Raw genomic sequence first — 11,964 nt, 5'->3', positions numbered from 1 at the left:
GCGGCGGCCGCGGGACGCAGTCGATGCTGACAGGGAGGGTCGGTGAAAAGTTCAGTGTAACAGCGGGGGAATAGTGCGGGTCAAACCCCTCTGTAACAGGTTTTCAGAGCCCGATCTAGCCACTCTTCTAGCGCTTCCACTTTTGACTGAACAGCAGACGGAACCCCCGGTAATGCGGGGACAAGTACAGAAAATTGAGTTCATACGAGGGAAAAAAATCACATTTCTCCAGTGTCATCCCAGTGAGCTGCAGCTCCTCCAAGAGCTGTTCCTCAAAGGACCGTGCAGGGACAGCTACCGCGACAAGCAGCATGAGCAAGCTTAGCCCTTCGCGGCTGTCACAGCGAGCGCCAGACTTCCCAGAATAAGTTTCCAGCAACTCTGAGTGGTAGAAAACACATCTGAGTGCCAGGAACACTTAGTGCCAGAAGGCTGCAGCAAGAGGGATGAGTTTCTGATGGTGATTTTTCACACTCAGGTACATTAGTCAAGACTGCTGTCAAAAACATGCTCTGCAGCAGCTCTACTGGGAAGTTCAACAATGTAAAGAAAAGGGAGAAAGGAGTCAAGCGATTACAGCAATCCCGAGTCGAGCAAGCTGGACTGGTGTTCTCAACTCCAGTTCCCAGAAGACTTAAAGAGGCTAGAGTGAACATGGATCCTACAGAAAATGCACCCAGATTCCCTTTTAAGCATGGTGAGGAGGCAAGTGCGTTCATTTTCATACAGAGATGGGACATCCCAAGGACTCTGCCCCTGAAGCAGGCAGCATACAAAGCACTAGGTTCTCCCATTTAGGAGGAAAATTTTAAATAAGGAGCAGAACGATATGCAGTTCCCTTACTTTCAACTCAGAGTTTACCATACAGGCTCAGAAAAAGCTTCAAGTTCTAGTCAAACCTCTAGTCAAAGTTGACCCAACACTGTTCTGGGGCATCAGATTGATTTTTCTGTGATCAGTTATAGTACAGGCCTCTGCACTGGTGTGTTCTATATATCCTCATGGAAGTAATTTAGTGTTTCTACCTAGTTTCATTCTTAAGAATCAGGGACCAAAGAACTAAAGATGGAGGAAGTAGCTGCTGCTACTGATACAGTCTTCTACCCTGCTTACAGAAGGAACTGCAAACATACCCATGCCAACATCTAAACTGCAAAATAAAGAAGTTCTGACATAGGGTTTTAAGTGTTTATTGATGGTTATTAGATGGAATGATGGCGCAATAGTGCAAACCACTGTGCAATTGGGATAACACACTCCCTTCCCAGCTTTCACATTTACTTTATTATACAGGAGACATGGAATAAGGATTAAATACAAAATGGGTCAGTATGCTGCATTCACCACACCCCGTTGGGCTTTGGACAGATTACTGTTCCCTCAGTACATGTCAGTTCAGAGCTACATCGAAGCAGAGAGTGGCTGCTACGTTCTGCCCAGTTCTACTAGCAAGACAGTTGGAACCAGTGATCATTTTCATTTGCACAGACATTCTCAGTCTGAAAAACCTAGCATTTCACTTAGCCAGTTTCTGCACTTTCTGTTTCATAAAGAATGGAAAATACCAGATGTTCACAAGCCACACATAATATTTACTAGTACACTACAAGTGAGCTTCAAGAGTACTTCTTAAGAAGCAAGATTTCAGCTAATACTCATCTATCTTGCTGGCTTGTAAATTTAAGTGCCCACTTCCTCATCTTTGTGTGATTTTCTCCCTGGAAGTTTCTAAAACCAATTAGGAGCGAGCAGCCAAACTTTGTGTTTCTAGTGCTTGAGAGTCAGCATGAGAAGAGATTTGTCCAATAACAAACCACCAGCTAGTTTCTCTAAGGAAGCTGCAGTGTTAATTACTCTAAGTCAAAGAACATTCTGTCCTCAAATGATGCATTTTGGAAAAAGACAACCACAACCACGCTCAAAAAAATTAAACACCACAGTTACAAGTCTGAAGGCTAAACTGACCAGCACGCAGTGGTTCCAACTATCATACATGCATATCTCTCCTTGCCTTTCAAATCTGTAAGAACATCTTTCTCTTCAAGAGAATCAAGAACCACAGCCACTTGGAGACTAATAAAACCATGGGGCAGATACTGGAGACTTTAGAAACTGCTAGATTAAGGTAATGAAAATTGGTGTTGTGCCCTCTTTGAATGTCATTCTTATTCCAGTCCAACAAAGTTACCTATACATACAAAATGTTATAGTTGTGCCACTTGTCAAAAACAAGACATCTCCAATTATTGATCACACTTCAGCATACAGTTGGGACAGTGAATAATACATTACAGAAAGCAAAACCACGAGATTTTAGTTACATAAAACAACATAATTTGTATATAAACTGATAAATACTGTCTCCATGGTTCACTAATTCCAAATACTAGTTATCTGCACATTAGTTGCTAATATCTATTACTAGAAGTAGTTCCAGCTTGTGCTCTCTCAGGGTGGTCAATTCATTTCTGAGACTAGTCAGCCTGTTCGCTCTGAGGGAAAAAAATCTCTGCCATGAAACTAGGTTCCACATGAAGATTTCATTTTGTTGTTTGCCAGATAAGGAATCCTATGATTATAGAAGCCACAGCAAGACCAAGAATCAGGATACAGATCTTCTTACGAGATTTCTTCTAATAAAAGAAGAAAAAAAAAAAAAGCCACTGACACCAGGAACAGATGACAAGAAGACAAAGCAAGTCTACAAGTTAATGTTACTAACTTCAACAAACTAGAGCACATACTTACTCAAGAGAAGTAACCAGTATAGTCTGAACACCTGCAGTTTAAACTGCATGATCCTATAGATAAATGGTTTTAGTTTTAGGAGCACAGTGGTCTAAGAGATGGAGTTAAGTCAACTGTGGCAAGTTTTGCTTCTCTTAGGGAAAAGGCAAGCTTCACTTCAAGTTGGCTACAAAAAGACAACTTGACAACACCTACCACATGCTTTTCACTCTATTGGACACCACCATGTCCTCAAAGGAAAGGCAAACATCTCTAGCTAATTAGATTTTCCAGGTAAGACAAATAAAACTGCTAAGCAGTTCTCTGATACTATCTCCCCTTGGCCACTTTGGGTTGGTTTGGAAATACTATTGCATTTCTACAGTTTAAATGATTTAATATACAGTTACTGTACTTAGATTTTACACCTTTGATCACCTTATTCATCATAGGAAACTACAGCCTGTCCTTATACACTGAGTGTGTTTAATTTGGTATCTAATTTGATATAACCACTTTCTTCTCCATCCAGAAAAACACATCCATGTCCAATACCTCCCAAAGTTATATTTATAACATAGCTCTAAACTTTGTAAAGGAAGACACAGAGAGAGAGAATACAATTAAATGCTGTCAGATGGTAAAAGCTACTTTCCCTCTCTTGTGCTAAACATCACTGGTTTTGTTGCCTTCTAGCACCTCCCCAATTAAAAGCCTGAAAGAGTCCTATTTTATATCTTGTGTGGAAGCCTGAAGTCCCAGCAGTGAAGCTCTGTATGGGACTGACTGAAGCAGAACCCTTATTCCTTCACAGAACCTGGACCTACAGGAACAATAATGGTGAAGGACACCTACAGAAAACATTAAATATGATACACAAAACAGCAGTGAGAAGTACTGCAAGAGATTTGATGGGACAGGGAGGACAGACTTCAGGATAGAAACTCAGCAGTCAGGAAGAAGGGTGCTGCAAATCCCAGTCACCAGAAGTTCCCCGACTCTGGGCAAGGATTTTCACACATCAGTGTCTTGGCTGCTATGCTTACAAGATGGATACAACATGAGAATTTGTTCTTGTTTAACTGTTCTGCTAACTCCTGAGAACAGCAAAGACAGCTAAACACTTAAACTTGCTGAGCAGACCTACATGAAAGAACAGATTGACTATATATCCTGTGAAGTAAAAAGCTAATTTCAATACCATGTTTTTGACTCAAGTGCTTTATCTATTCCTTGCAGCACAATTTTGAGTGAGTGCCAACTTGCACAAGCTCTTTTCAATAACTTGTTTGGTGTGCTGCAGTCCTCAGTATGCGTTGTTATGCCTGTTCCATTATTGCTCAACTGAACAATAATGCAAGCATACAAAATTTACCTGATAATAGGCAGCTCTCTGTAACTGCTCACTGGCTCTTTCCACATGGACTTCTGCACTTTCCACATTTGCCTCTATGCTATCTATGGAAAAATAAGAGAACTCATTGTAAAATATTTCAGAGCTTCAGTATTTAAAAAAAAATATTCAGAAATATACTTTTTATTTACTGGAAAATTTAATCTACGTAGGCAAAACATGTAATTGAACTAAGTAGAAACTTCCTATTATCCAAACACACTTACCAATCATATCTCCTTGGTCATGAATCATCATGGCTAAATCCTTAAATATCTGATTGACATCCAAAATGTCTGCCTGAAGACAACAGTTTAACAAGTTATAACAAACACTGGTTACACTTTTTCTAATCCTTATTCTTAGTACCTCTTCTGACCATTGCTCACAGTGTCAGAATAGATCATTCATTGACTTGATGCTACTCTCTATGGACTTTGGGATTAATACAGGAGCCCACAATATTCCACCTACTGAATATTTGTTCCATCACACTAGCAATTAGCAAGATGAGATGAACATTGTAACATGAGTGGCTCCTACCACCTGTGAAGGACCAGTCAACACCGAAGGAAAATATACCTAGTCTCCTTCAACAGGAGCAGGGAGATTGAACAGGAACTCTGTTCCTCCACCTTCAGATCTCCTCAGCCCATCCCATTAGTTAGCACTGCATGACTTCTTTGGTTTATCTCCCAATACTGTTAACTGTGCGGGATCTACTGGTCACCTCTAATTGCCTGATTGCTGTTTCTCTTTCTTTAATGAGTTCAAGGTCCTGTTCAGTTATTGCCACATCTTCTTCCTGAGACTGCATTTGATTCCAATCTTCACCACTGAAAAGAGATGGAAAGAAAGTACGACTCTTTCTCTGAGTATAGGTATTTCCACACTCTTTATATCAAAGTGCCAGTGAGTTAAAGTTGAAAAATTTCCTACAGAACAACCCCCAGGTTCCTGGCCCTGCAACTGTATAAGGACAGGACTGATTTGTGACAACAGTTACAAATTGGAACAATTGGAAAAAAGGGACAGATCAAGAAAAGTGAAGAAATTGGAAAGCAGTTACATGCATAGAATACTCTGTTCTAGAATATTCTAGTTATCTATAGCATTATAAAAGAAACCTCCTTATTTCAGGTTGGGGTTTTTTTTAAATACCTGTACTTTCCTTCCCTCTCACAATCCCACAAAAATGTAGAAATCAGGGTGAAAGTTTTGATAGAGAGCAGCCCGCAAGCATGTTATCAGAACAAAAGAACACCTGACAAGCATCTGGATTCAAAGATTCTCACTTTCTCTCTGGCATTTGGAGATAAGAATAAAGTGTTTTAGTCTTTTAATTCACTAGTCTAGTAAAAACTTCAAGTTAAAACACATGCCAAAAGAGATGTTAAAAGCCAAATAATTCTGCATTCCAGTCTACTTCTTTCCTGATAAGCTGGTACTTCATAACTGCTGCACAAGTTACACCAATTATAGTGAAGGCAGTACCTATAACACAAGGCCATCTATATGTTCAGCATAGAAGTTCTTCACGGGGAACATCTCCCTCTTCTCAACAAACAGAAGTGTGCTGGAAAGCACCATAATGTTCAGTGTTAGGTGTACAAGACTAAATGGTAAGTTTTAAAGTCTCAAAGTGCCAAAAGAAATGAAGATAAACTACATGACTAGGTCAGAAAGACAGCTGACTATTCCAGCTCTCAGATGACAGTAGGGTTTTCAGATATTTAAGGCAGAAGTTTCTGACATGTAGCACACAAGAACAGCTTTGATTGTGGAATAGCTGCTGTGTGCCATTATCTCTCACCAAGCTGAGAGCCTCTGCATGAGCTGTCTGGTTCCCCTTGTTTTAGGGTGCAAGGTCTCCAGACTCATCACAGCATGTGTATAACTGAACGACCCCTGGGGTTTTCCCTCCTGACTTGGAATGTGAAAGCACAGGGCTGATGCAGGGAATGCACACCAGGCAGCTGATCAGGTGAAGGGCAGTTTGCAGAGGGAGGATGTCTAGATGAGACATGTAAGCTAGCTCTCTTGATTTAGAAAGTTAAAGGATTTGTACAGATACAGCCAACAGATTTCATCCCAGTTTTCTCAAACATACAGTAGAAACAGACACAGTAATCACAGATACATCTGAAGTGCCTTGAGTTCTTTACCACACTGTAGTGTTGATAAAACACTTTATAACCATATTGACTATGCAGGCACATACAACTATCTGACAGGTGACAGTAATGCTGTTTTGTTCACGTTTTAGCTTTAGTTTGCCAGTGCACAATGTCCAGGACTTCCAAATTTAAGGCAGCCTCATCCACTACTCTGTAATTGCCCCAACTGTGCTGCTAGAGAGCTCCCAAACCCATGAAATAAATACAGAGCTCTTTGTGGAAAGAGTCACAGTGAGGGATAATCCCATGCTCACAGTCCAGAAAACCAGGAGCTCCAACTGCCACATACTGGGGACTCTACTACTCTCCTCAGGGCAGTAATCACACAGTCTACATTTAAGGAGGATAAAATACTGTTGTATACAGTTCAATTTTTACATTGTGTATTACAAGTAATAATTGTATTTAAAATCTTTTTGCTTTGCATTCAGCCAGCAGAGCCTGGCCCAAGTTACAATAACATATCTTGCCACAAGAACTAATTCTATTTAGTTAAAAGTGTAACATCATTAGTTAAAAGTATAACATCAAGAGAACAAGAAGCTGTTACCTATCAAATGAAACAAGCTGTTCTTCTCTGAACCGCTCATCAGCCTGGAAGAGATAAATGAGTTAACCTTTCAGGCTACCAGGACCACTCACAAAATTAACAGGAGTATCTTGAAGACACAGGCATACACTGTCTGGAGAGTTCTTTCAGAATGGCACTGTTGCTTCAACTTTCAGATTTAACTTAGGTTAATTAAGATTAGATTCAGACTCATCTTTAGATTTTTTAGATTCAGATTGTCTCTGCAAAGCAGAGGCAACTAAGCATCAAAAGCAGCTAGTCCATTTACTCAGATCAGCTGCTGTTGTCACTTCCTTTCTCAACATGTAGCAAAAAATTTAGAGCATAATACAACAGACACGTTCCCTTGTAGAAATTAAGAATGCATGCTTAACACAAAGCCCAAAGGCAAGGGGAGGAAAATGCTTTCCCTTTTTATAATGTAGCCAACAGGGGTTTGTCAAAACATAATAGGGAGAAGGCTTGAACGTACATTTGAGATATTGGCAGGACAGAAGCTATAAGAAAATAAACAGTGTGAGATTTTAAGACGTAATTTAAGGTGTGGTAAACTTCCAACTAACATCTTAAATGTTATAGTCTAGGGCTGATGTCAAGCAAAGAGCAGCCTACAATACTTTGACTCCCCATCTCATCCTCCACAACATTTGCAACTATCAGGATTTCTTCCCTTCTCTGCTACCACTGACAATGAGCACACTGAAATCAGTGTCTGCTTACAGCATTTGGAATGACAAAACTAATGCACCAAGGTCTCAGTTGCACTCACTAATGTGTCAGTAGACACCTATGAAGTTGGTAGGCAAGTATAAGATCTCTCAAAAGACTTGTAGTTCACTATATCAGCACAAAATTCCTATAAATACTTACAGAAATACGGGAGCCAGCTCTCGCCCTTGCTACAGTCTCTTTTTCCTTCTCTGACACTCGCCTCTGTATTGCCTGGAAGTTATTTAAGGCCGTGGAGAAGTCATTCATTAAACGTTCTTTCTGAAGCCTCTGCTGGCGCTAAAGAATTGAAACAAAAACAAATGTTCAGACATTCCCATTCATGATAATGTAACTGCCAGACTCTCAAAAAAGCCATCATCATAATAACAACAAAAGTGAATGCTGGCATTCAAGTGATCTTTTGGTTCCAGCATTCTGGCGCACTGGGGAGAACAAAAAGTCTACCGTATTTTAATTCATTACACCAAATGCTCTATGCCTTGCCTGTTGCAGAACAGTTTTGTGCAATAAGGTTCTGTAATTTCAATCTAGTTTTAAGTCTGAAGTAGAGAGGTCTTCTACACCATTACTTCTATTCAAATCACATTCCAGTAATCTACCACCTTTAAATATGTACCTTGTGTATACCTATAATGCCTTTACCCTCTACTTAGCCAACTCATTAGTACTTAACTTTCTCTTGTCCTGATAAGACAACCCTGTTAACGTTCTTACAAATACAGGATGCCCCACACTTTCAGAACTAATGACTACACCCCTTACCCCAGTTTCATAAGCTGTATCTCCCTGCCATGCCACACTACAAGCCTACTGTTAATTGATCAGAGAATATCCTTAGTCCTGATAACCACTTTAGTTTATTTTTTCTCCAGAGACATTAGTTGCAATATTCCTCTTCATCCTCCTTTTACAGTATCAACTTATTCAGCCTCCACAGAATATCTCCTTTGAGTGTTGGCAACATCCCTGTTATGGGAAACAAGAAGCTGTGAAAAAGCTTGTCCTAAGGACACTCAATACTTTGGTCAGTTTTTATGTCTTCCATTAGAGAGATTCCCACAGCTGTCTCAAATTGCAGGCTTTCCAGTATCGTAATCCTTCAATAAGTTTCTATCAATTCAACAGCCATTTCAAGGAAACAAATGTTTTCAATTAATTTTTTTATGTAATAAGCTACTACAGCAGCCTCATAATACATTGCAGATTCCATCTGAGCTGTCTGGAAGCAGCAACCCTTCTGCCAGAGGAGATCCTCAGCATGTTGATGCCAGTTCCTGCAGATTTTGACTGGACTGCTCCAACAGGCTTCACTAGGCTTCAAAAGTCACTGCTGCATTCAGTGAGATGCACATGACAGGATTTTGCTCACCAGAGGGAGATTAACTGAAAAATATTTGCTGAAGAGGCAAAACGTGGCCATGCTTACAACTGGCATAGAAAACTTTAAATACAGAATTAGACTAAGACAACATCTGCTGACCCATGCCCACAGATCATCCCACAACAATATCACAAAAGCAGATATATCAATACTGTGGCAGTGATTTAAAGTAGAGCAAGAAAACAAACAGCTGAGGATGGTCCCTTCCCTTTCCCATAGGGAGGGGGTACTCGAGGGAGCAAGAGGTAAAGTCATAACCATTGCCTCACTATATCCTGCTTTATTCACATATGAGCAAGGTGACTCAGCTTTCTCCCCCACTGCTAATAAATCACATGCAAGGGAAAGCTTTTTGGCATGATCCTGTTTCATACTGACATGCAGTTTGCTATGAGTTTCTATCTTAAAACACTGCCTCACAGGGTGTAGCCAGTTTAATGAATCCCTACTTCAACAACATTCTTCACTGCAATAGGCTGCTGCCTCTTCAGCTGTGCCAATTCAAGATTTGTGAGGTTGTGGTCTAAGCTAGTTTCACAAAATGAGCAATTTAAAAATATGTCCAGACAAATTCTGTGTGCCTACCTGTTCAGAAGCAGAGAGAGGAAGTGGTAGAGACCCCAGCTCCTTTAGATATTCATTGGTCTCTTTGGCAAGGCGGTTTGCAGAATGCTGTAGCTGTTGTCTGAAATAAAAGTTCAAAAGCAGTTATACAAGCTCCTGCCCAGAAAGCAGTCTCTGAGCATTTCAGTTTCCAAAATAATAACCAAGTAGGGGTTCTGAGATCACACATCTTTATGGTGGTGCTTTTTTTTTTTTTTCCCTCTCCACCTAATGGAACAGAGATGTACTTTTAGCTTTTACCATCAACTTGACTCTGGACTACATTTAAAAAAAAAAAAAAGACTCAAAAAAGTTCTGTGCTCCGTGCTAACTAGTATAATCCAGTAGTTTTAAAAAGATATTTTTCTCCAATGGCAGAAGAGAGAGAAATTCAAGGGAAAGACAACTTTATTCAGTGAACATAATAACTTTTTAGGATGAATTCCTTGTTGTACCAATTGGTAACTAACTGTTTGCTTGACAACCACCAACTCCATTGGTTAAATGTACATCTGATACAAGTACAGAGACTCAGAGATATTAAATTCCAACATTTTTGTGAAAATTAATGGTCAAATAGAGGAACGATCCAGCTTCTACTTTGAGAAATGCAAGGCTTTCCCTTGAGTCTTTTTTTCCAACAGTGCTGCAATACAAAGCTATTGTTGCAAAGGATCCAGTGCAGCAACACCTTCATTAGTACCACAATACAGAAAAACATGTTACATTGAACCTGATGTAAAGACATCATCTTGTATATGAAAGATGCAGTTTAATAGAAGGAATACTAGTGCTTCACAGAGAACAGAACCACAAGTTTTATTCTGCAGCCATACGCACAAAAACTAATACTATAAACCAGAAAGACACAAAACACTAAAATGGGAAACAATTTTTTTTGGTATTCAATGATTACAAGACAATTAAGTGAAAATCACCTATTTAGCCCAACAGATACACAAATCAAAACAGTCAAGCTTTGTTATTGTGTAAGTTGACCTACAAGATGTGAGCTGGATAAGTCACCCATGCATTTTGGTATTAAATTTGTATGGCAGCTGACAATTTGTGGAGTGTAACCACTCTCACCTTAAAGAGGCAGGCTATTTCTACAGTGAAATTAAATGGAAAGGCATCTATTTGGTCGCCAGTGATTAGTTCTTTAATCTACTGATTAAAAACAGATCGAGTCAACTGAGCAGCTCAGGCAAACAAATTCCCTTCTCTCCCAACTGGGCTCTGATCTCATCCTTCAAACGCAGTGTATGTAGCTATCACAACTTATGAACCTATCAAAAAAATCAGGTATTATAAAAGTTGCATATTCAGAGATTCAAGGCACAGTCACATGAAGAGATAATGGAAAAACTTACTTTCAAGTTCTCTTTTATGACTCCAGAAATTATTTTCCTCGTGAGTTCTTATTTATGCTTTACAAGTTTGTAAACGATGCAGACACATACTGACTCCCTGTTCAATCTCTCTAGGGGTCATTTGGACTATGCCTGTTTAAATGTCTTCTATATTGTCCCCCACTGGCATTCTATTCTTCCAAAATTATATGTGGTGTTTTGGCTGTCATACAAGATTGCTAATCTTTCTAGTGCCTAAATCCACTGTACTAGCAGCTACTTTTTCATTAGTTATGGGTCTTCTTTGCTGTTCTTCCTTATTGCTCTTACGTGAGCAGCAAGTACCTAGTATGGCGCTCATTTCTTCTAAACCACAAGTGAAGCTACTATGGCTAGTCCTCAGAGTAAGCTGATGCATGGCTGATGTACTACTACCCTTTTAAAATAAACTATACTGTTTCTAACTATTCCTATCCAGCAGTTTTGAATGGCTTCTCCAGAGTGCCACAGAAACACCTTAATTCACCCAGTAAACTACTTAATGCAGCTAGTCATTTTTGGGTTGTAGGACTTATCAAATTTATCTCATAAAGCTTCTTTTCAAAGCAAGTAGCACTGTTCCTCTAAGAACACAGGCAGAAATGAAAGAGAACCTATACAAATGTTTGCTCATTTAATACTTACAAGTTCTCCTGAAGCTTGCTGGAATCCTGCTTGGTTCCCAGCTGGCTCATCAAATTCTTTATTTGAGCAGCTGAAGATAGAGAGATCACAAGATGAGTTAGTAAGAGAATTTCTAGTGTGTTTTATTCCTTCTTGAGTGTATTCTTCTAGCTTTCCCCAAAGAATTCCTCTCAATGTTTGACTCAAGCTGGTAAAAAACACTTACATTTTTTTTCTTTAAATGCAAAGTGTATTTTAAACATTCCTGGACATAATCCAGCCTAACAGACTAACTTTCAGGTAAGAAAGTGAGAACATATATACCCTGAAGACAAGTCTGTGGAGCTAGAAGTTTGTGCACTCC

The 11,964-nt window shown here is 39.6% G+C and overlaps 1 protein-coding gene across 1 annotated transcript; it reads right to left on the bottom strand.

Annotated features, from left to right (window-relative positions):
- Window positions 1-1,175: 1,175 nt before the first annotated feature.
- STX12 (syntaxin 12) lies at window positions 1,176-11,748 on the bottom strand. The gene is made up of 8 exons (XM_026863353.1): window positions 11,622-11,748; window positions 9,568-9,667; window positions 7,740-7,877; window positions 6,849-6,892; window positions 4,852-4,957; window positions 4,349-4,421; window positions 4,104-4,186; window positions 1,176-2,634 (listed from the first exon to the last, which is right to left on the bottom strand). The coding sequence occupies exons 1-8, from the start codon at window positions 11,669-11,671 to the stop codon at window positions 2,542-2,544; spliced, it is 687 nt and encodes a 228-aa protein (XP_026719154.1). The 5' UTR covers window positions 11,672-11,748; the 3' UTR covers window positions 1,176-2,541.
- Window positions 11,749-11,964: the final 216 nt, after the last annotated feature.

This window comes from Athene cunicularia (assembly GCF_003259725.1).
Source record: "Athene cunicularia isolate RWA chromosome 23 unlocalized genomic scaffold, athCun1 chr23_part1, whole genome shotgun sequence".
Lineage (NCBI taxonomy): Eukaryota > Metazoa > Chordata > Aves > Strigiformes > Strigidae > Athene > Athene cunicularia.
The sequence above is the reverse complement of the archived record's forward strand: the minus strand, read 5'-3'. Positions and strand labels throughout refer to the sequence as shown.

What these genes read in the sequence shown, in the direction of transcription:
- STX12 (XM_026863353.1), bottom strand. Translation starts at nt 11,671, where the DNA reads ATGAGCCAGCTGGGAACCAAGCAGGATTCCAGCAAGCTTCAGGAGAAC. An exon ending in AGCAAGCTTCAGGAGAACTT is followed by an intron (nt 9,668 to 11,621) that starts GTAAGTATTAAA and finishes CTTTTATTTCAG; the next exon opens with ACAACAGCTACAGCATTCTG. An exon ending in CAGCAATCAGGCAATTAGAG is followed by an intron (nt 4,422 to 4,851) that starts GTGACCAGTAGA and finishes TGTTGTCTTCAG; the next exon opens with GCAGACATTTTGGATGTCAA.